At 36.1% G+C, this 25,727-nt stretch overlaps 1 protein-coding gene across 1 annotated transcript in view; it reads left to right on the plus strand.

Annotated features, from left to right (window-relative positions):
- The first annotated feature begins 6,399 nt into the window (after nt 1–6,399).
- Idh3a (isocitrate dehydrogenase [NAD] subunit alpha, mitochondrial) overlaps nt 6,400–25,727 on the plus strand; it is a 49,457-nt gene continuing 30,129 nt past the window's right edge. Inside the window, exons 1-4 of the mRNA XM_089107124.1 lie at nt 6,400–6,503; nt 19,479–19,598; nt 21,748–21,920; nt 23,966–24,229. Coding sequence (XP_088963250.1) covers nt 6,486–6,503; nt 19,479–19,598; nt 21,748–21,920; nt 23,966–24,229 — 575 coding nt within the window. The 5' untranslated portion in view covers nt 6,400–6,485. The remainder of the gene's footprint in view (nt 6,504–19,478; nt 19,599–21,747; nt 21,921–23,965; nt 24,230–25,727) is intronic.

Genomic DNA, 25,727 nt, shown 5'->3' on the forward strand with positions numbered 1-25,727 from the left:
CATGGTTTTGGTCAGGTAAATTCTTGAAGATTTCCTCCCGATACCACTCTACGGTCAGAAGGGCTGGGTTCCTCGACCGAGAGTTAGGAAAGAGGAAGGAGCTGATGAAAGAGTGGAAATCACTAACCGTCTTAAAACACCAGACCATCTCCATTTTTTTTATTTTTGACCTATCCTCGTCAGGGTGTTTCAAAGCAAGAAGCAGCATTAAAATTTATAATCATCTAGACTAGTCTAAATGATATAACTAGCGTCTCAAACCGATGACTTTGCACCAGAGGTTAAACTAAATTGCAGGTTTTTTTCTCATCTATTCCTGTAAAGAGTTTTATTCAAATAATTTTTATATCCAGGGAGATATTAAATACAAATGTATACGTCCCAGTCCCCTTCAAAAAACTTAAAATCGGTACTAAATACTTGGCCTTCATCCTTTATATTGACCTAATTTTCTAGTTTACTATAAGAAGAATTGACATTGTTTTAAAAGCTTTAAAATTTTAATATTTCACAGAAAGAGCTGTATACAGGTTGAAACGTTAAGGAAGAAAGTGCAGCTAATTCTTCTACGTTAGAGCCCAAATTTTAAAGCCCAAATTTTCAGGGAAATTCCTAAATGGATAGTGTTTAAAAACGTTTCACCAAGGATTTATTCTTTATTCTATATGTATTTTATTGTTGTTTATTTTATATTTTATTTTATTGTTGGTGCATTTTGTTCATCGCCTGGGGAACAATGTTTATAAGAGGAGTAAATAAAAATATTCTGAAACACAAAACAAAGTTTCGTTCGCTTCTCTTTTTTTGTAAAGCCTTTGTGTTTTTGTTTCTTATCCGAATATGAAACCGAGTTTTTCTGGCCTTTTATTAAAACATACGCATAAAAAGAATGTCAACATTCACTACAGTAAAAAAATGTACCTGTTATTATTTTTTCATTTTATTTTAACTATTAGGGATTCCTTGTATTGTTAATTTATGGAAATTAGTTTACCTATGTTAAATTGGATTCTCTAATCATCCCTGCCTTGAATAATAGATAGCGCAGATGTGGTTAGGAACAAAAAACTAGAAAGCTCATATTTCAGGGTTTCAACAGAGTAAGAAAATTCAGTAAAAGTAAAAAAAGCGTAATATAATGTTAATTCAGGAAAATTTGATCCGTATTGGCGAAGAGCCCTCCAAACTGTGGAAGAATAGCAAGGCTGTCAAAGCTCCGAGCGCCAGAATGTCTGAGCAATTGTTTCTATATTTTGAGAGCAAGTTCAGTACACCCAACAAAAGTACAGAGAAGTTTTTTTAAAAAAAAAACGGTTGGATCTTGTCTTTTAAATAAGAAGAAATCTTAACTCATTGTGTCGTCAAGTGAACAGTCTCTAATTCAATTATTAAAGAAAATGCCTTCTTCTGGCTTTGATTCCTTTTCAGCAAGATACCTGCAACGTGCAGGTCCTTTAATCGAGCAACGTTTAGCTCTTATGTTTCAGATGATCCTGGTCCATGGTGTCGTCCCTGTGTAATTTTGTATTGGTCAAAAAACTCCCATGCTCAAAAGGGCGAAGATTACGCGTTTATGTGCAGTTTTTTCTTCACATTTCCGTCTCATGCACTACTTTTAAACTCCTCCAGTCATTTGTGATAGGAGACGTTGAACAAAAATGTCCCTCCCTCCTCACTAGTTCGGGCATCAGCGAAGCTTATGTGAGAACACGCTCTCTTTCAACTTATGCATGTACTAAAGGATATTTAAGACCAAGGGGAATTTTTATTTTATATCTACTTGATGTCAAAAGAGCTTTTGACACCTTTATATTCGCTCATGTTTTGCTTGAGGCTCATATAAAAGGTATCGATCTCCAGTAATTATTTGTCTAATATATATGTACAGAAATCTAAAAGCTAAAATTAAAGATGGTAGTCTGTTATTTCTAATCCTGAAACGTTTTCTTGATCACCAAAGAGCTTTGACTTCTTCAGTTCTCTTCAATAATTGTGTTACCGCTGAAAAGGATAAGTTAAATTGTACTTTCTTTTTAAAGAAGCTGCTCTACCGCTAATCACGTTTGGCAATGATGTACTGAACTTGATTTGCATGTTCCAATGAAAACCTTAATTAAGCCACTTTATAAGAAAGGTGATAAAAGTGAGTGTGGAATTATCGAGGCATTAGTCTGGCCTCTTTAGGTAGCAAATTACTTAGTAATATGATACTTTTAAGACTGAGGGATGCCGTAGACAAAGTAACAATAAAAGACCAGTGGAGTTTTAGAAATGGCAGAGGATTTGATGATCAAATTTTTACTCTTAGGCTAATAATTGACGAGTGCCCGAGTTTTCAAACACTTTTGATCCTCAGTTTTCTAGATTATGAGCAAGCGTTCGATTCAGTTGATAAACGAGCTTTAGTAAAGGTTTTATCCTTGTATGGTATACCAGACAAACACATTAAAGTGATTATCGCTATGTACGAGAATAACACTGCTGCGGTTAAAGCAGGAAATGAGGTTAGCATCTGGTTTTGTATTAAAATCAGGAGTTAAGAAGGGTTGTGTTCTATCCCCCTTTATATAGGTTACTTTGATGGATTTTGTCTTGAGGAGCACAGGAAAAGCAATGGGAGAAAACGGAATCAAATGGGGAGTTAAAAGTCTCCTGGACTTGGATTATGCTGATGATTTAAGCATCCTAGATGAAAGTGTGAGCAATATGAATGAACTTTTAGAGGTTTTGGGAGTTCGGGGTGCTAGAATTGGTTTGAAGATTAATGTTAGGAAGACTAAGTCACTAAGGCTAGGAATAAGTGAAGATGAAAAGGTGACGTTGGGTAATGAAAAGACTGATCAGGTGGGCAGCTTCACTTACCTTGGTAGTATTATTAGTAAAGATGGTGGGAGCAGTGAAGATGTCAAAATTAGAATAGCCAAGGCTCAGGGTGTTTTTCACAGTTAAAAAAAAATCTGGAAGAATAGGAAGATAAGTCTGCAAACCAAGATTAGAATATTAGAAGCTACAGTGGTCAAATATGGCTCTGAAGCATGGACGCTCCGAAAAGCGGATGAAGATTTACTAGATGTTTTCCAGAGAAATTGCTTAAAGATTGTTCTGGGTACCCGGCTGACTGAACGTATTTCAAACAATAGGCTACACAAAAAATGTGGTTCAATACCGCTCTCTAGAGCTATAGTGAAAGAAAGGTTGAAGTGGCTAGGGCACGTTGTCTGGATGAAGCATGACAGATTGCCAAAGATTGTTCTTTTCGGCCAACCATCTAGGACTAAACGGAAAGCAGGTCGTCCCCGTCTGGGATGGGAGGACGTCATAAAGAAAGATTTAAAGGAAATGGGAATCTTCGTGAGCGGGTGTAAAAAGTGAGGCTTTCAATAGGTTGGGGTGGAGGAGGAGCGTGCGTAGCTGTTTTGGCCTCAGGCGGCTTGGTGCTGCGGTGAGTTGTTAGTAGTAGTAGTAGAAGTAGTACTAATAAGGTAGTTTGCCTACCTGAAAGAAACTTCATACCTGGGGCTGAAAAATTATGCTTGTAAGATCTGGACTGTGTATGAATTTCTAGCTTCGAACGTTTCGTATCTGATTGGAGGACATAGATATCAATTATATAATAGGTTAACAGCTCCAGACCTACTCGCTTTTGCTCCTCTCTGGTCTTTTTAATTGTGGTAAGAGGGAGCAAGTTCACCACCTTTATTTGAATTTGCAAGTGATGGAGCTGGCAGCATGCTCTACTAACTCTTGCTTATAGAGAAAGTATCAATTGGAAAAGTTAGGATGTGTCGACCAAATTTTCACTCTTAGGGTTAATAATTGAGAAGTGCCTGAGTTGTCAAACACCTCAATAGCTAAGGCTCGGGGTGTTTTTTCACAGTTGAAAATGTTTGGAAGAATAGGAAGATAAGTCTGCAAACCAAGATTAGAATATTGGAAGCCACAGTGATGACAGTTGTCGAATATGGCTCTGAAGTATGGGCGTTCTGAAAAGCGCATGAAGATTTGCTAGATGTTTTCCAGAGAAATTGCCTACGGATTGTTCTGGGTACCCGGCTGACTGACCGTACTTCAAACAGTAGAATGTACAAAAAATGGGGTTCATTCCTGCTTTCTATGGCTATAACGGAAAAAAGGTTAAGATGGCTAGGGCACATTCTGCGGATAAAGGAATGACAGATTGTCGAAGATTTTCCTTTTTGGCCAACCGTCTAGGACTAGACGGAAAGCAGGTCGTCCTCGTCTGGGGTGGTTGGATGTCATAAAGAAAGATTAAAAGAAAATGAGGACTTCCCAGATTGAACTGATTGTTCAGATGAACAGAGGGTTTTGAACAGATTGGGTTGGAGCAGGAGCGTAAGTAGCTGTGTTGGCCTCAGGCGGCTTGGTGCTGCGGTGAGTTTTTACTAGTACTAGTAATAGTAGTAGTAGTAGTAATATATTCGTTTGCTTGAGGCGTTTGCATGTTTTGCTTGAGGTCTTATATGAAAGGTGCCGATCTGTGGTAAGTATTTGTAACGAACTGTAAGTAAGGAGCGACCCGGCTCAATAGTAGCCAAAACTGTAAAAAACGGAATTTTGATACCAATAGATACATCAAAAGAAGTCAAATTTTAATGCTGATTTCAAATATATAAGTTTCATCAAGTTTAGTTTTACCCATCACAAGTTAAGTGCCTGAGAAAATTTGCTTGATTTTCGAAAAAAAGGGGAAACACCCTCTAAAAGCTATATAATCCTAATGAAAATCATACCCTCAGATTCAGCGTATCAGAAAACCATGCTGTAGAGGTTTCAAGCTCCTATCTGCAAAAACGTGGAATTTTGTATTTTTTGCCAGAATAAAGATCACGGATGCGTGTTTATTTGGGTTTTTTTTATTGTTAGTTTTTTTCCCCAGGGGTGATCGCGTCGACACAATGGTCCTAGAATATCGTGGGAGGGCTCATTTGAATGGAAATTAAAAGTTCTAGTGCCTTTGTAAGGGACCAAAAATTGGAGGGCAACTAGGCCCCCTCCCACGCTCATTCTTTTCCCAAAGTCACCCAATCGAAATTTTAAGATAGCCATTTTGTTCAGCATGATCGAAAATATAATAAATATGTCTTTTAGGAGGACTTAATCCCCCAAAGAGGAGGGCTGAAAGTTATGAACTTTATCCAATGTTTACATATAGTATTGGCTATTTGGAAGTATACAGATGTTTTCTGGGGGAATTTTTTCTGGTAGTGGGGGGGGGGGGTCAGGGATTATGTGGGAGGATCTTTCCATGGAGGAAGTTTCTATGGGGGAAGGTACATTGCTATGAAGGGGGCACTGGATTTCCCAGCATTATTTAAAAAAAACGATCAGAAATTAAATATTTAAAAAAAATAGTTTTTCAACTGAAAGTAAGGAGCAACATAAAAACTTAAAACGAACAGAAAATATTACGTATATGATTGGGTTCACCACCTAGTCAATGCCTCGCTCTTTAAGCCAAAGATTTTTTTAGTACTTTCATAAGAGTTACTTATTCTAATTAACGGCCTTTGTGATTAAGGGGTCATTTTCAAAGAATTGGAACAAAATTCGAACTTTAGCGTAAAGAGCGAGGTATTGACTAGTGGGCGAACCCCCTAATATACGTAGTAAAAATATTTGAATATAGAAGTTCGTTACGTAAGTTAATTCGTAAGTTACGTATATTTATTACTAATAAAAACGTTCGTAAATAAATTTAAACAGCTTCCGAGAAAGCCATTTAACCAAAAAAATATAAAACAATTTCTTTTCGTCCTAAGTTTTAATGTCGCTCCTTACTTTCAGTTTAAAAAACTTGTTATTTTTATTTAATAGCTTAACAGCTCCATACCTACTCGATTTTGCGCCCTCTGGTCTTTTTAACTGCGGTAAGAGGAAGCAAGTTCGCCTCCTTTATTTCAATTTGCAGGTGATGGGGCTGGCAACAATCAAAATCTGCATTAATTCAAAAACGTTCAAAAATTAAATTAAAAAAACAAGTTTTTTAGCTGAAAGTAAGGAGCAACATTAAAATTTAAAACGAACAGAAATTATTCCGTATATGAAAGGGGCTGCCCCGCTCCTCAACCCCTCGCTCTTAACGCTAAAGTTTTATATGGTTTAAAAAACAAAGTTGTGAGACAGAGTCAAACAAACGCGTAAAGAGCGATGGGTTGAGGAGGGGGAGCCCGTTTCATTTACGATTAACTTCTGTTCGTTTTAAGTTTTAATGTCGCTCTTTACCTCTTCAGATGCGGGAAACCACACGGGGGTGATCCCAAGCGGATTGGCCAATATTCTTAATTTAAAAAGCTTGTTGACATAAGCGCGAGCGACGCCAAGCGTTGCGAGCTGCAAATTTTAGGAAAATGACACTTTTTATACAAAATTGACACTATTTTGCCACCATAGTGGCACCAAAATAACCGGCTTAGTGGCAATCCTGTGTACGTTGGGAGAAAAGATTAATTATAAAACACCAAAAAATGGCTCTCAGAAAATTGGTATAACTCTTCTTATTATTTGTTGATCACTCATTTCAGTTAAATACAGTTGGCTCTAGGTTTGTGATTCTTCTATAATACAATAAAGTTGGTCTCTTATTCCTTAATGCCTTTTTGGTAACCTATAAGCTTAGAATTGGGGCTGTTGAGAAGGAAACCCACTGTAATATGTTAACCCCCACCCTTAATATGAAAATATATTTTGACCAAATTGTATACTTCCTATGCCTTTAGCCATGTTTCACTCTTGTTTCAACCCATGTAGGCTACCTGTATATTGAATCAATGCTGATAGGGTCAAGGGTAGGCCTATATTTGCAGTAGGCTAGGCCTATAGCCTATAATTTAGCTAAGATGAAAGTGAGGTAAATAGGCTATATACCAAATCATATTATTGAGTTAGGAATAAAGTGAATACACCATTCTATGTCTTTTTTTATGCTGATTATGAATATAATAATCATTTCTATCGGAAATGAATTTTAGCCCCCCCCCCCCTATATATGCCAATTCAGGGGTAGGTTAGGTATATATAGGGGGGCTGAAATTCATTTCCAATAGAAATGATTATTATATTTGTAATCAGCATAAAAGGCATCAAATGGTGTATTCGCTTTAGTCCTAACTCAATAATAGCCTATGATTTGGTAGAATTTTACCTTGAGTGGTATATTCACTTTATGCATAAGTCAATAATATGATTTGATAGAACTTTACCTAGGCCTATATTTCTACATTAGGGGGGGGGGGGAGTAATTATCTACCAAATCATAGGCTATTATTGAGTTAAGAATAAAGTGAATACACCATTTGATGCCTTTTTTTATTCTGATTACAAATATAATAATCATTTCTATTGGAAATGAATTTCAAAGCCCCCCCCTATATATGCCAATTCAGGGTTAGGTTAGGTTGTAGAAATATGTACCCTAAATTGGTATATATAGGGGGGGGGGGAGGCTGAAATTCATTTCTGATAGAAATGATTGTTATATTTGTAATCAGCATAAAAAAAGGCATCAAATGGTGTATTCACTTTATCCCTAAATCAATAATAGGCTATGATTTGGTAGATATTTACTGGGGGTGGGGGTAAAGTTTAAACTTACCTCCTATTTACATCAGAAACAAAATTTGCCCCCCCCCTAACTTAGAAATATATACCCTGAATTGGCATATATAAGGGGGGAGGGCTGAAATTCATTTCCAATAGAAATGATTATTATATTCTTAATCAGCATAAAAAAGGCATTGAATGGTGTATTCACTTTATTCCTAACTCAATAATATGATTTGGTATATATTTACCACAAGTGAAAATATCTTTCGATGCCTTTTTTATGCTCTATCATAATTCAAGAATTGTTTCTGAGGCTAATTGCATCTTTAGTCTTTAAAGGGTCCCTGAAGGTATTTTAGCCTGTATGAATAATGAAAAAGCATAGAAAACCATTAAATGATGTTTTCATTTTCATCCTATCTAAATTATATGGTCCACTGCAAATTTACCATGAAATCTACTCACCCCACCCCACTAATGTATGTATACCATGCAAATGTATATCCTGAATTGTCAACAGCAAAGTTTTGAATCACAAAATTCAGCACTATTTTTATCAATAGCATCCAAAAAACTCAAAATGGTAGGAAAGTGGTTTATATTAGAGTTGCCTAATAAATGAGGTTTGAATTGTTATAAATAAGTATTTTTAAATATATTACTCTTGGGCAACTTATTTATTAACTAGTGTTAAATACCTCTTTGTGTGGTTACAAAAATGAGAGGCCCCTTTAAGGGCTCAAGATGCAACTAGCCCCAGAAGCAATTCTTGAATTATGAAAGAGCATAACAAAAAGGCATCAAATGCAGGGTTCAGACTCGCCTATAAATTCCAATAAATTCCTATATTTTAATGCACTCCTGTAAAATGCCTATATTTTGGCCAAAATCCTATTATTCCTATATTTTCGGCTGAAGAGCACCAAGAACATTGCTTGTGATTTGCAATTTTCACTGCTTGTTAAGTAAGCCAAGATGTGCTTTTCTTTGCTTTTGACTCTGCTTGTAGACTGTGCTGTCTTTTGGTGTAGATCGATAACTAATTACAACTGTTGAGCAGTTTGAACTTAACTAATGCTTTGTGTTGGGATTAGTAAGCTGCTTCTGCCTGGGCTATGCTGTTGTGTTGACTTAGTAACCTATGCTTTGGTTTTTGTCATGCTGGGCCTGTCTGAAATGAGTGAAGATCAGTGTATAGGTTAGCAGTCTCTGCTTAATGAGACTGTGAGTTCTTGCAACTTATGCGTTTCCTGGCTGAATGCTATAAAAGGCTGATGCAAATACGGCCCAGTTTTGGACATATCCACTTTTTTCTTTTTATGGCCTTATAATTACGGGATGCTATTTTGCAGGTGATGCTTGGTAATTAAGTATGGGGCCTACCAAGTTCAATAGTTCATGGCTTGCTAAGACAGATTGCAGAGGTAGAAAGATTGGCGAATGGTGTAAAACTGGGAACAACCATTACTCGTTCTTTTGCAAACTATGCTTGAAAAATCTTGGTTGCACAGCTGGGGTTGCTCAGCTAAACCAACATGTGCAATCTTCTGAACACAGAGCCACATTTACTGCTCAACCAAATCCACTACAGCTTCACCTGACCGGACAATCTCGAGTCGATGAAATCACCAAGGATAAACCATTAGTTGGTACAAACATGTTTTGTGAGTGTGATACTGCTTATAAAGCTGAGTTAATATGGGCACTTCAGACAGTACAGAGTTCCATGTCTGCTAGCTCTTCAGACCATATTGTTGCAACCTTCCATGTGATGTTCCCCGGTAAGATCCCCAACGGAATGTCCCTATGTGCAAAGAAACACATGTATCTGATCACGGATGTGCTGTATCCTTACTGTAATCAAATGCTTTTGAAGAACATTCAGTCATATTTTGTACTAGAATATGACAAGACAACCAACAATGCTGGTATAAAAGAGTTACAGATACGTGTTCAAAATTGGTCCTCATACAGAAATGAAATCCAGAGCAGACATTTATGCACAAGTTTTATGGGCCATGCGACAAGTGGTAACCTGTATAGGAAGATTATATCAGCCATTGAGTAGAATCAGCTGCCACTTGAAAAACTAATCACGCTTGGAAGTGACAGACCAAAAGTCAGCAAAAGCCTTTGGAACAAGTTCAATGCCGAAAAAAAAGTGATGGGAAAGGGAATGTTGAACATTGGTACTTGCAACATCCATATAATTCATAACGCTTTCTTGAAAGGTCTCCAGGTGTTTGGAGAAGAAAATACCAACTTTGTTATTCTTGTGCATTCATTTTTTGACGGTTGGCCAGCACATTTTGAAGACTATCGGAAATGTTAAAAGAAAGTGGGAGTGCCAGAGAATGCTTTCATGAAGCATGTCCCAAGCCATTGGCTGACGATCGGACGTGCCCTTGCTAGAATCATGCAGCAGTGGCCGGCAATCTTAGAGTACTTCCTGAACTTTGTGCCAAGAGAGAAAAAACTGAAGAATCTTCTGTCCACTCCCAAATTTCTGAAGATTGTGGCTTATATCAAAAGTGCAATGATGAAGGCCCAACTTGAGTTTGTTCTAGCCTCAGCAGAACTGTTCATGAGTTTCATCCAACTGTTCCAGAAAGAAGAGCCTCTCATTCATGTTCTGCACTCAGAGATCAAAAGACTAGTTCTGACGCTTTGCAGAGGGGTCTTTACTTTAGATTTTGTGACCAAGACTGAATATTTCTTACCAGAAATGTTGAACCTTGCTGAAAAATTTGCAGAACAGCTCATAGTTTCAGAAAATGTGGAACAAGCTTTTGGTGAGAAAGCAACACTGAAAGACAAGGCCATTTTCTATATCAATGTACGAAACATTTTATTGCGGGTATTTGCCATATTTTGAACAAATGTCCTCTGGAAAAGGATTTTCTCAAGGCTTATGCTGTTTGAGTCCGATCAACATGAAGGATTCAAGAAGCATTGCAGACACGTCACCCAGGCTGAGTGGCTGCTTTTGCAAAAGGAAACTGGACCCCATGAGGACATTACTTGGATCAATCATTTTTGGAGCCATTATTTTGGACTGGTGAATGAGTGCAGGCACAGCAAGTAGAACTTACCAATCTTATCAAAGCGGTGCTGACATTGGCGCCTGGCAGCGTAGATGTTTAGCGTTGGTTCTCGCGTTCTGATAGGATTCTTGGTGAAGACCAGGCCTTGATGTCTGAACGCGTTCTGGATGCAAGACTCTTGGTATATGACACGTTGAGGCTTTATGGAGGAAAACCAGAACGGTTTGTTATTACAAAAGAGCTGTTGAATCTTGCACGTTCCACACAGTCTCGGTATCAACAATATCTGGATGAAAAGAAAAAAGAAGAGCTATCTGAGAAGGAAAAAGCAGCTTTCGAAGAGGACAGCAAGGGGAAGTTGCAGGAGGTCCACAGCAAAAAGAAAGAAATAGAAGACCTGGAAAGCAAAAGGAAAAAACTTAGAGCATCAGAGCAAGAAAAGAGAACAGTAGCAGATACTCTACTTCAGGAAGCGACCGACAGAATGAAGAAGGCTGCCAAGTCCAAGAGTTCCATAGACATTGCCCTAACTGTTTCTTTGCTCGAAGGAGCTGAGAAGTCCAGAACAAGTGAAAGAGAGCAGATGGCAGAATCTGCGAGAATGGAGCAGTCTCTTGCAAAGAGAAAAACTGACCTCATATCAAAATTGATGCCCAAGAAGCAGCAAGAGTGATTCCAAATATTTTAACTCTATCAGTCAATCGTTAGCACAGTATGTGTATCTGATTTTGTACAGTTTGTACTTAAAAAAAAAAAAAAAAGCACAAAAACTCGGGAAATGACGAATTTATGTGACCAGGCACCCCACGCCATCTACTACAGATCTGATCCCGAGGGTTTCCGAATCCTATATTTGGGCCTGGGAAATCCTATAAAAATAGGACAGAGCCTATAATTTGAAACAAACAGACCTGTCCAAACCCTGCAAATGATGTTTTCACTTTCATCTTACCCAAATTATATGGCCCACTGCAAATTTACCAAATCAAGAATCAGAAAAAGAGGATGGTTTTTCTTTAGTTGTTTGCCTCCTCAAAAATTCTAGAAAAAACTTTGAAAATTCCAAAATACTGACTTAGGTCCTATATCATACCTAAAAGCACTTTACTTTAGTTTACCCCATCTCTCCCCTTAATGGTTAAATATATAGCCCAAAATACATAATTTCCATACATAATTCTTTTATTCAAAATTTGATAGCAAACAAGCAAAACTGACAGCATTAAGCAGCTGGATATGAGTAAAGTAGGCTAAAGTGAAGTTCTTTTAGGAATAATATAACTAGACTATGTTGGAATGTTAAAAGTAGTGTCCAGATTTTATGATGTTTCCTTCTGAAAAGGCAAACCACTAAATCTATACCTACATGCAAGGCTGTATACAGGATATTTTTTTTTGGAGTGTTTTACAAAAGGATTTTTTCAGGGAGGGAGATCTGCACAAAAAAACCTAAAATAACACATAAAAAATTTGTCCATTCATTTTTATTAGGTTTTTGCAACTTGGACATTTTTTGGAGGGGGATTCAAATTCCTTAACCCCCCCCCCCTGAATACAGCCTTGCCTACATGACTGTTTTTGGCTTTGAACAAACCTACATCCTAGTGTTCTATATGGTGTCATTAGGGGAAAGGGTGCATTTGTAAGTGAAACATTTATTATATCTGAAAGACCACAAAAAAGGCACAATCAGGTAGTTACACCTTGTCCTAACATGAGTAACTGAATTTTTTTTTATAAATATCTATGATCAAGTTTAGTACCTTATATTTAGAAATGATATAGAATGATTTTAAAATGTTCTAGTTTCCAGAATTTTAAAGTGTTTCCTTCTACAGAGTAGGAATAAGGTGAGCATAAAATAACAAGTCTAATGGTACTACTTATTTTAATACCATGTTTCCTTAGGAGTATCTACAACTCTCTAGTGCACTCTGTTCAGTTCCAAAATCAACACTCTTTTCAAACGTAATGGTTATAATTATGATAATGCAATCCCTTTTTTCTAATGGTGCCAGATATGGCCCTATGTCATAATTTTTATTTATTGTCTTTCATTTACTTGAATGGTTGAATTTTGTTGTTGGTGGCTGGTTATAGGCCCATTTTTAACTTCTGGTGTATTTGCTTATTTTTGTAATGTGTTCAGCCTATGGAGTTTATTAGTTAATTTTGTTACCAATCAGTACCCAGGGTTTCAGTTCTTGTCTATTGTCTTTTGTGTATTGTTGCCTATTGTTTTGTTTACTGTTAATTACAGTAATGGATTACTCCATTTTTTGTTTAAACTCAAAAATAAAATAAATATGAAAATCTGATAAATAGACACATGCTGCAGCTATGAAGAAAAAGAGGGAGGAGGGGGTCTGTGGTCATGGTAGCAACTATTATATTTAGAAAAAGTTTAAGTTGGGGAATCAAATAGTGATTTTGTTTTGTTATCATTGTTTCCTTCTGAAGAGCCATGATTCTACAGCAGTATCAAAAAGCAGGCTAGACCAAGACATTATCAGCAGACTTTGGCCTCATTAGGTGAGAGGGGGGCACTGGGATAGAATTACACAGTAATTATCAACATACTCAGAAAAATGTTAAATAGGGAATCAAATGATTACTCCTCAAGGTAGAACATGAGCACACCATTTGATGCATCTTTTTATGCTTTTTCCAAATGCAGCCTACAAATTGCTTCCTCTGCAATTTTGAGTTTGCAATTTGCAGTTTGCAATCTAGAATTTGCAGTAAAATTACTGCAAAATAAAAACCTGGTCAGTAAAATTGGTAAAATAAGGTATTCCCCAGAAAATATAGGGTAAGATTACTGTTTTAGAGTTAACCTGTAGCTAGAAGACCAGTTAAGCTTATTTTTTTTTGTCTTATCATTTTTCCAGCTTTTAGTAATATCTTTGAAAGATTTTGATTTTCCTAGGCTTAAAAAGGCTTTGATTTGCTTAGGGTCCAAGGCAGGGGGTAATTTGTGCCCAATCCCCTGACACTTCAAATTTCTTTGAATTTCTGGACAATCCCAGTCTAAATTTTCTAGCATTTTCTTTTTTTTAATTGTACTCTCTCTTTCCAGGAAAAAAAAAATTCATTTATGACTTCCAATTTACTTTTTCTTGTTTGATATACCCTCTGCAAACACACTCATTCATCAGCAGTGAAAAAAAAACAAGTGTGCCCACTTTCATTTTGTTCTGCTTCCATCTTAGTGTGGGCATTAAAATGAATAATTGTTTGTTTTGCCCTATGTTTATTGTAGTGGCAATAGATAGCTGCATTGAATCCATTAATGTTTGTTTTACCAAGATTTTTTTTTTTTTTTTTTTTTTTTTTTTTTTTTTTTTTTTTTTTTACAAAGCATATCAGAATGCTAAAGTGTATTAAAGTAGAAGTAGCTAAAAATTTTAAATATTGGAATATTACCTGAAATAAAGTTCTGTGTGCAATTAAAGATAGTCTAGAGTCTTCACTGTACTCATAATTTTACTTCAGGTGATATTCCAACATTTGGACATTTCATACTGAAGAGAAGGAAATTGGTGCCAAAAACGGTTTGTGTGTTCTAGGCTTTAGACTGGGTAACATTGCTACAGATCCATAGGCCAAATGATATTCCTTTCTGAAACTTTTTTAGTGGAAACATTACATAAACTGTTCATTAAAAGAGAATAAGTATATGTAAATAAGGTTATATGCTGTTGGAAAAGTGCTCATCAAATACCAATTTGACAAGCACTTTTTTTCAATTATGTTTTTAGTGAAAACACAAAGATGTTTTTGAAAATTTGGGGGAGGGGTGGCGATTTTGTTTCTTTCCAAATTATTTTTTCATTGAAAGTGCTGAAAAATGTATTTTCAAAATAGCTTGTATAGGCTACTTGGTGAGTTTAATAAGCAACAATATTGATTAGGTGTCTGGAAATAGAAAATTAAGTTGGTTTGAAGCAGAGGCAATGGAATTTAAGACCGTCTTTAATGAACATATTGTCCTTTTTGAAGATAAATTCTTCATGGGATGTACCATTTTGAAGATTTTAAGAGGTTGCCAAATATGACATTTAATTTTTGGCAAAGTAAGAAACTCAAAACTCTTGCAACCAGAGCACTTCTGTTGGCAAAGCCAACCAAACATTGCTGGACACTTCTATCCAATATTAAACTGAATTTGGATTCTAGAGATACCCCTTATTTTTTTTTTGACCTGACTAAACTACTTTCTCAGGTAGCACCAATCCCCTCATCTGAAACATTTTGATAGTTACTTCAAAAAATTTCATTAACATAACTCAACTACCTTCCTGGCGAGTCACCAAAAAGCAATATTCTTTCCATTTATCTTCATGAAAAGATACAAGAAAGGGTACTTTACCTTGAGCTTCATGTTGCAATGCCAAATAGAGCTTTTTAGTTAGTTTTCAGAATCAGAAAAGTAATCTGGGGGAATTGCCCCTCTTTATTCCCTGGATAGCAAACAGTGCCTCATCTAGAATTTTACCAAAGATGTACATGTTGTTCAGTACTATGGTATCTGTTGTCCATTAAAATGACAAAAATTTCTCTTCCAACACTTCTAAAAACTTGAACTGCTGTTCAATCTAATATTTCTTGATAAACAAGTCATCACTCACTTTCCATTATGTTGTCTTGCCCTGTTATCCTGCCCTTTCTCAAATCTTGCCCTTTATGCTAAAGTCTTAAAGCTCTTTAAAAATACATGTCATTCAAATTCAACAATTCTTGTGTTTAAGCAGTTTTTCTTAAAGGATTGTGACAAGAAGTTGAAATTTAGCATAAAGGGTAAGGGTTGAGGAAGGAACAGTCCCTCTCATATATGGAATAATCTCTGTTTGTTTTTAGTTTTATTGTTGATCCTTACTTTCAGTTTAAGAAAACTTGTTCTTTTTGTTTAATTTCTAAGTGTTTTTCAAATCATGCCCGGATATCCCCGGCCCTCCACCTTGTACAAAATTTACCCTGCCAAATCCCTGATGGAAACTTTCCTCCCCATAGAAAATTCTTCCCATGGTAAGTCTCCCCCCCCAGAAAAAAATATCTGTATATTTCCAAATAACAAACATCATAGCCTATGTGAACAATAGGCAAATTGCATAACTTACAGCCCTTTCCTCAGGGACTATGGGAGTTGTCATCCCCAAAGGCATAGCTATTAGGCCTTTCAACTATGCTGAATCAAATGGCTATCTCAAAATTTTGATCAGTTGACTTTAGGAAAAAAGCCTAAGAGGGGAGCTAGTTGCCCTCCAATATTTCTGGTCACTTAAACCTGGCACTAGAACTTTTGATTTCCAATTTAACAAGTCCTCTCCCAATATTCTAAGAACACATGTTCAATGTGATCAGTTCCGGGAAAACCAATAAAAAACAACAAATAAATATGCATCAGCAATCTTTTTTTTTTGCAAAAATTGTAAAGTTTCCTATTTTTGTATAATAGGAGCTTGACCTTTAAAGTATGGTTCTGTGATATCCTGAATCGGATGGTGTGATTTTGATTAAGATTGCTTGACTTTTTGTGTGTGTTTCCCCCCTTTTTCAAAAACTATGCAAATTTTCACTGGCTAGCTTTTTATAGGTAACATATTATATATTTTGAATCAAAATAAAAAGCCAATTCTTTCGGTGTATTTATTGTTTTCAAAATTTTGTCTCTAGAGTTTTGTTCACTATTGAGCCAAGTTGCTCCCTACTTACAGGTTGTTGCCTCAGAATGTTTAATTAGAAGTTTCTGTTCTTTTTGTTATCTGGTGGCATGATAGACTTATTGTCCCACAGCAAAAAGTCAAGGTTGAGTTGATAGAGTCAAATTAAATCAATCAAAATTCATGTTTCTAAAGATAATTAATTATGAAATGTCTATTACTGTCTAACTGGGAGGTTGCTTAAGCAATTCTCTTTAATTTTTATAAGTCAGATTTGGGCTGAGAATGCTAATCCAGGTTGCTACTAGAAAGTATTCTTGGGTGGTAGTTTTTAGAATGATTCAGAATGAAAAATTTGTTGTTGAGGTTTTTTTATTCAATATTCTGAATTTTCATCTTGGTTCTCACAATTTCAGCTAGGGATTTTGTTTTCCCCTAAAATGTATGTCATAAGGGTGATTTCGCAAGTTGACGTTCCTTCCTGTTTACATTCATTGTCAGCAGAAAGCTGCCAAACAAACAATTGTACTTTGGTAGCAATTGGCTGCACAATAAAGGCAAATCTGTGTTGGCACAAAATTTCTAAGGACAGTGTTTTTTTTTAGTTTGAATTTTTGACAAGACAGTTTTGTCTAATATTCTTTTTTGTCCATTAACACCTCATGCAAAAGCACCTTAAAATTTTGATTTTTTCCAAGCTAGCTAGCTAAGTTTTTTCAAGAATTCAAAGAAACAATGTATGCACTTTTGCAAGAATTTGCTTGACTAAAAAAGTCAGTCATGGTAGAAACTGTTTGTGGTCTTTAGGGGTTTATGTTGCCTCCCTCTGCTTGCTGTAGATGACAGCTCAAGGCCTTTGCCAATGCACCCCCTCTGTCCTTGTTGGCCCCTGCTTTTCTTAGATAGTGTTTGAGCCTATGGCCCCACCAAATATATCATTATTTTGCTTTGGTGTTAAGTTCTTGCAGTTTTTGGTCACTTTGCTTACCGTACTGCAGTTGGCAGATAATGCTTTAAAATTTCGAGGGGCTTTCTGGATTATTTTTTATTTGTTCTGAATTTTTGTGTAATTTATAACCACACTCTGGACTCCAAGACTGTTGTCTAGAAAATGTGCGTTTCTAGATAGTGTAGCAGTTACCTCAGTGTTCATTCACACTAGATCCTGGCACCGCGTCGGCTTATGCATCGAACTCCACCAACGAGATGCTTGGCCGACTGCCACCGACAAGACGCTCGGTCGAGAGCCGCCCAAGTGTCGTAACGCCTCGGTGCGCCACTGCCTGATGAGCTGGTGGCGTTTGGCTAACTTTGAATTAATTTGCGCCAATTCTTTATTGCGTCAACTGCAATGTTGGAGCTTTTCTTTTCTCATGTGGTTAAGGATTTCGTTTTTCCTGCTTAGAAATCGGGTGTGGTTTTCAAAATTAAACAAACAAGTTCGAAAACAAATAGTTTGCAAGAATTCCTTGTGCTTCCAGGGTGAGTTTTTATTCAGTACTAGTTCTTTTACTGCACCCATTAAATAGACAATTGTCTTTTGAATAGACACCAGATTAAATTACAGGTAGGAACTTGAGATTTAAGGACGTCTCTATTTCAAGACTCCTTGGTATAGCAAAGAATCAATATTTCTAGAGTCCTTACCATAGGCAGGTGTTTATAAATGCTTTCATGTACTAGATATGACCTGGCTTTTCCACTCACTTTCACACATTATATCTCCCACCATTCATAGTCATCACACGGACCTTTGCAGCAGGTTCTAAATTCTCCCCAATGGCTCTCATGTATGACTTTTACAAAGTTGCCAACTGCAACCCAAATCGAAACTTAAGTCCAAATTTTTTTCAGTATCTTGCCCAAGAGAAATGTCTGAGCTGTCATAAACAATCACTGTCTGAACCTTTTTAGTTTCGTTTTCACCCTCAATGCTGTCTTTCACCATATCTCTTCACAGCCTGCTTCTTTGTTTTGCTTGCTTTTGTTGTTTCATTTTTTCTTTTCCACCTCTTCTTTGCCTGCCTTGTAGTAAAGGCAGCTTCAATCTTGGTCTTCAACTGATGTATCAGTGAGAAAGTTGGTTCCGTCCTCCTTTCTTCCTTGAAGCATTTTGTTTTCTTGGTGGTGCTGGGATGTGGGTGTACTTGCTCAGATATGACAATGCTATTTCATAATGGCTGCAGAATCACAGGGCTTATTGAAAGCATTGGGTAAGAGGATGGCAGTGCAGGTAGGGTTGGGCTGGAGTTTGAACCTCTGAAGAATTTTGCAGCTCAGCTTGCTGTCAGCTTCATGGACTTAGAAATATTTGGTTGGTCTGTATTTAAGAGCACAGATCATCATTATCAAAACAATCTGGATTGAAAGGGGATATACCTTCCAAATCCCTTCTGGAAAAGTGATGGTGTGAAAGCTACGGGGAAAGGTTTTCATACCAACCCAGCTGTGATGTAAATGGTGAAAGTTCTTCCAGGATTGTTTACCATCCACATATCCATGGATCGGATTTACTGACACTTGGGTGGGTCAGAAATAGAAATATCCAATGGTTGCATGCAATGACTGTAGTGGGGTGGTATTGTCAGCTGTATTACCAAGAAGAAATATCAAGAAGTATTACCAAGCAGAAATATCCAATGGTTGCGTGCAATGACTGCAGTGGGGTGGTATTGTCAGCAGTATTACCCCAATTCTCCTTGGCATAGTTTATCAAATTTGGATGAAGATGAGCGTTAGGCTTCTCTGGTATGAGTAGCCTCTTAGTATCAGAAGAAGCATGCAAATGCTTCACTAAATATTTGATAGATAGGACCTTTGATCCACCTATGAAGATAAGACTTGCTATTCCTAGTACAGTGTTACAAAGATAGCCGCTTTAAATCCTTACTTTCAAGTTTTCAAATAGATTTAAAAAACATGTAATTACATAGTGGACCAGTGTTATAAATTTTGGTTTGTCTACTCATAAAAAAAAATCCGTTAACAGGTATTTCAACCATGGAAGGCCTGGGCTGCAGCCAAGTATGGAAGTAAGACTTATTGGCCCTGCTGCTGAGGCCTTCCCTTATTGGCGCAGTGCCAGGGTCTAATTCACAAACTCACCTCATTTTACATATATTGAAGTATGTTTTTTGGTTTATAGTATCAATGTCATATGTGTACTGTATGTTTGTTATAAATAATGGTAATCATTTTTTTTTTACAGGTTGGGAAGCAGTTAATTAGAAGTTTTTCCAGTGATAGTAAATTAGTTACATTAATACCAGGTGATGGCATTGGTCCAGAAATCTCATCAGCAGTCCAAAGAATATTTTCTGCTGCACAGGTCTGTATTCATAAATATTTTTACTTACAAATTTAGTTCTAAGAGTTCAATTATTTTACTGAGTGCTTTAAAATGCTGAGTAAGGTTTGTTAAATTACAGGTGTTGTCTAAGGATAGTGTTAGGTACTCGCTTGACCAAGCATGTATCAAATGATAAGCTGTATTAAAAATAATGTTATTTTCACTTTCTAGAAAGCTGAAGGTAATAAAAGAAAGGCAAAGATGCCTAAGCCATGTTTTACACATGGGGAATGACAGATAGCTATTTTTGTGCTTTTTGATTGTGCTTTTTGGCTATTATTCTGGACCAAATAGAAAGCCGATTATCCCCAATGGGATAAGAGATAATGAGGAATGTTAAAAGAAATTAGAAATTCTTAGGAGGGGACAAAGAGTAAAGCTTTGAATAGATTGGGGCGGAGGACAAGTGTGCTCAGCTGCATTTGCCTCAGACAATTTAAGGCTGCAGTGAGTTGTGTGCACTAGTTGCACACACTTGCACCATGTGCACACAGTTATTTTATTAGGACAAAAATGGCAATCCATGGAACTCACAACAAACTAAAGACAATACAAAATGATGAGGATAAGAATAATTCACAAAGAGGGAAAGTGCTAAGCAAGTGCAAATGATAGCATGTAAAGTGCAGCATGGTATACTATGCAATTCGAAAGTCTCTATCTACCTTTTCCCTTCAAAAACTAGATTTAGAAAGCCATTTTTGAAAGCCTTACTATATAAATAAACTCATAGGAGCCATTGACAATACAAGTGTGAAATCACCAACTGAGTATAGTAAATTTTATATTTGATAGATGTCTGAATCTTCTTCTATTTTTAAATAGACAATATTAGCTGTTAATGATGCATTCGATTTTTTTCTTTTTGGAGAAGGCTGAGACTTACCATTCTGGGTCTAAGATGACACAGTGGCCGATCTAGGAGGGGTGCTAGGGGCGCGCTTCCTCCCAACGTAGTTTAAAGTAGTGTAATTTACTTAATTAACTCAATTTGCGTTAATTAAACTTGCTCATAACACAAGTCTATCGGATCAACCTATTCTGCGCCCCCCCACCCTAAAAAAATCCTTTATCCGCCCCTGAGATGACACGAGTATGCTAAAGTGTAATATTTATGGGCTCAATAAACCTGTCTCAAGTGTTGTTTAGCAGTTTTAGTGGTGGACATGGTGGTTCTGGCACATGATTTCATAAATCAGAAGTTTTTTATGTAACACAATGTGACACTTTCAATTTGTTTTTTTCAAATACCAATCCCCTCTTCAAAATGATGTCTTTGGGGTGAAGAGCCTCAAGCCTCCAATCCCTGATTTTTGTGCCAATGGAAAGTTGGGCTTTTAGGAATTAAGACCTTTTTTCGTGAGCTGGAAAGCGAAGCGGGCTAAGCTTTCTATAGTTTATTTCTATTATTTGCGACTAGCAGAAAGCTACCTGACCATTATTGGCAAGAAGACAAGAATTGGCTAGACTTGGATAGCGAATCCTGAACGCTAGTGGAAAGTGATTCTGGGTAGTGATTTTTGGTGCTAAACTTAAATTATTTTGACTTTTTTCTTTATGTTATTATCTATTACTTCAACAAATTAATAGTATTTATGAAAACCTTGCAAAATTATGACTGAGACCATTAACGCTGCTTGTTTATTGTTAGAAATTGATCATGAGAATGGATGTGGTCAGTTTTTGAATAACTTACATTTTCTCTTGTTATTTGCGACTAGCCGGCTTAAGTTTCTCTACCCTGTCTTATAAGTCAGCTTCACTTTTCCTTTTTTTTTGCAAATGCTGCTTTTTTGCTGTTAAGACATGGCTTGTCGCGAAAACTCCCCTTAAATCTGCATGGTTTTAATCTCTTAAATCTTATCCCTTAAATCCTAAACTCCCCTAAAGGGAGTTTAAATCCCTTAATCTCCCCTTAAATCTGCATGGTTTTAGGCATTGCTTGTTAGCCTCCTACTGATTCAATAAGTGTTTTGACTGTTTTATTTTCTCCAAAATTTATTGCAATTTTTAGGGGGAGGGGGTCTTTGAATGGCAAATCAGGGCCAAATTCCATATTTACTGGTATTTATCTTCATATATAGATAGGGTTGAGACTAATGATTAAATATTCTTGTTGTTTGTTCAGGTACCAGTATCATGGGAGACTGTAGATGTCACTCCAGTACGGGGTCCAGACGGTCAAATGGGTATACCCCAAGAAGCTATTGACTCAGTAAATAGGAATACAGTTGGTCTCAAGGGACCCCTAATGACCCCAGTGGGAAAAGGACATAGATCCCTTAATTTGGCTCTTAGGAAGTGAGTTGGTGGATTTTGCTACACTTCTTTTGTATTTATTCTCCTGTTATACTGCATTTGTTTATTATTAGAATTTTTTAGTATATATTTGTATATATATTTTATACAAATATATATTTTATACAAATATATATAGTATATATTTTAGTATATATTTAGCATTACTGCTTGATACTGATACTCTTTACCTCTTGATGCTTCTTAAATTAATGTCGTTGAATGCTATTTTTTTCAAGCGGACTGCTTCAAATTAGTGTTTTTATTCTCTCAGTAATTCAAGCGCCGCTCCGAAAAGCGGAGGATTTGCTACATGCTTTCCAGAAAAATTGCCTACGGATTGTTTTGTGTATCCGTTTGACTGACCTTATTTCAAACAGTAAGCTGCACGGAAAATGTGGGTCAATCCTGCTTTCTAGGGCTATAATGAAAGAAAGGTCGAGATGGCTAGGACATGTTCTGTGAATGAAGGACGACAGATTGCTCAAGATCATCCTTGTCAGGCAATCGTGTAGGTTGTCCGAAAAAGTAGGAATTGAAAACCAAGTATATGCAGTGGGCATCAAGACATGGCTAATTGTAGAAAAAAGCCAACACAGAGTCCGAGTAATTGAGAGGCAAAAATGTATAAATGGCACGGGTACATGGTGGGAGTAAGTATGACTCTCTTGTTGGACAAGTACTTGCGTGTTAGTTTTTGGAAAGGCACGCCTGCCTAGAGTGATTGGCAGGTTGACCAAGAATTTAAAATTGACATAGGACTATTAGATTGCCTGTAATGAGAGGTAAACAAGGCACGCCCGCCTATGGTCTTAGGAAGGTTTACCAAGAATTTCAGAATTGACACAGGACCATTAATTTGCTTGGAATAAAAGGCAAACACTCGTTTAAAGCCTCCCACTTTGCGGGAGGAAGTCGTGAAGAAAGATTTAAGGGAAATGGGAACTTCTTGGGGGGGGGGGGGGGGGTAAAGAGAAAGACTTTGAATAGACTGGAATGGAGGAGGAGCGTGCGTTGCTGTGTTGACCTCAGGCGGCTTGGTGCTGCAGTCAATTGTTAGTAGTAGTAGTAGTAGTATTCAAGCTTTCAAAACAAATTTCAGGAAGAGCTGGGGAAAAGGATGGATAACAACTTTTTTGGCAAGAAAAGGGTGTACTTGTTTTTGGCAATGAGCGGGTTGCGTGTATTTTATTGATGTTTGGCAATTTAGGATGGGGGGGTTGGAATCTGGAGGCATTCAGTCTATCACAAAAGTCCTGTGTGTATTTATTTATTCTTAACAGCAGTAGTTTTTTAATTTGTTTATTGTGTTTTTTAATACACATGTAACATGATTTACTGCATTAGCGCAAATTCACGGGAATGTTGATGTAGGGGGTAAGATTTATTTTCATTTTCAAAAATGAAGATACAAAAAAGGTATATTTCTAAACATTAGGAGCATTTTTTCGATTTTTTAATGAAAATACTAAAAAAAGGGATTTTTAAAAATTTACACAGAATTCATGCATCATTCTACAAAAGATATCAAAATCCAATAGGAAAATTTTTGTTTATTAAAAATGAAGATAGCAAAAACGGTATATATCAAATCATTTTGGGAGGGGGGCGTTTTTTTTGTCTTCTAATGAAAATACCGAAAAAGGTTTTCAAAATAAATCATAAATCTATATATCCAAATTTCAAAAAGTATGAAAAAAATTTCAATTTTTTATGTAGGGCATTTGGCCCCTACCCCCATTTAATTGATGCCCTTGTTCACTATGCCATGATTGTCTTATAAGGATTTTCTTTACTCTTTACAATGATATTGGTGAATTAAATTTTTTCATTTAGGCAACTGCCATATTTTTATATGATTTTTATTATATTTTATGTGATATCTAACTATATGTTTTTGAAATAATTTTATTTTTATTCATTTATATTATTATTTTATATATATTTTTATTATATATACTTATATATATTATGGATATTATATATTTTATATTAAAATTATCATATTCTCTTTAATATAATATGTTGTGTAAGTTTACTATTTTCAGGGAATTTAATCTATATGCTAATGTTCGGCCATGTCGATCAATAGAAGGCTATAAGACGCTCTATGATGACGTCGATGTTGTTACGATTAGAGAAAACACTGAAGGTGAATATTCTGGAATTGAACATGAAATTGTAGATGGCGTTGTCCAAAGTATCAAGCTGATTACAGAACCGGCTTCAAAACGAGTGGCCGAGTTTGCGTTCAAATACGCTAAAGCTAATGGGAGGGAAAAGGTCACGGCCGTTCATAAGGCCAATATTATGTAAGTTTATGTTAATAGAATTTCTGTGGAACCAAGCCCCTCAATCCTCGGGGTACGATTTTTTCAAGTTACGTCTTACTTTGAAACACGTAATTTGAAATTTGAAGGAAACTTACAACCTTGAAGGTGATTTTTCTTTTCCTTTTTTTATTTTCGGAGAAAAAGGTCATGGGAGTTCACCAGAAAAAGGACATGGGAGTTCATTTTATGTACGAGTCCTTTATTGATTAAGAACTTTTTGTCAAATCCATTCATAAAATCAAAATACCTTTTGTTTGTAGTTGTTTGTTTGTCAATGGTGACAAAAGATTTATCAACTTTTACATACTTAACTTTTTTTTTAAAGTATTTTACACAAAAAGAGTTTTCCACAAAAAAAAAAAACAGAAAAAAAGCGGTGGCCTTTATTATAGATAATAAACCTTAAAATTACGAGCATCAATATGCAGCAATAAGATAACAAAAAGACGAAAATGAGCTTTCAACTTTTTTTTTGAAAAAAAAATGAACTTTTTTTTTTACAAGGAATGTTTTGTGAGTTCAAACGACAGATTACGCCTCATTCTCTATTATCTCAATTCTCATAATGAGTTCTTTGTTTAAGGGTGTTATTTGTGAACTGGCTAGAAAACTAAGCCAGCTTAGATTTTCATATGAAATTCGCAACTTGGAATCCGGCCTGCTACTGGATAGTGTTTCTGGGTTGTGATTTTTAGCGTCAAGTTTATATTATAACACTCATGGCTGTAAAATAACCTACAAATTGAAACAACATGATGTTACAAAGACAAATATTTTAACTTATGATAATTATAACTTAGACCCAATTACTTTGACGACTATGTAGAAATAGGCGGATTAGGACAATGGAAGCGTGGTCAGTTTTCAAATAACTTGCTTTTGTCACGAACCCCCTTCACTACCTAAACTTTATGAAATTGAACGCGGCTAAAAAAACAGATGGTTTAATTCAGACCACTTTCCACAAGTCCATGGGCCACGTTTGCTAACTGGTAATTGAAGCATTTCTGGTTACATCTCGGAAATGAGTTTCACTTCTGGTCCAAATATGTATAATAAACTACTTACTATTAATAATGTATCATAGATTAATTATGTATAATTAGATATATTAATTTTGTAAATTAATAATCACATTTGAAAATTCATCTATAATAATATAGAAATGCTGAAGCAATAAATGAAAAAAATCTGAAAAAAATGAACATCTACAATAACAATATGCAAGTTCTTTTTAATTTTCACACTAATTTCACTGCATGACTAATTAAAACTATAATACATGATACAACGGAAAAGAAAATATTTACAGAAGGTGCCTACAAAGTGAATTATACCCGGAAACTGGCACTCTTAAACTACAACAACAACAAAATAATAGTATAAAAGGAATGAAAAAAAGAAATAATATTAAAAATACTCAAGATGAGAAGAAAATGAGACACCAAGTTCAACTCACAACCCACACTCAGGTTTG

The sequence above is a fragment of the Artemia sp. Qi Xiang Cuo genome, chromosome 21 (genome assembly GCF_049724085.1).
Source record: "Artemia sp. Qi Xiang Cuo chromosome 21, ASM4972408v1, whole genome shotgun sequence".
Lineage (NCBI taxonomy): Eukaryota > Metazoa > Arthropoda > Branchiopoda > Anostraca > Artemiidae > Artemia > Artemia sp. Qi Xiang Cuo.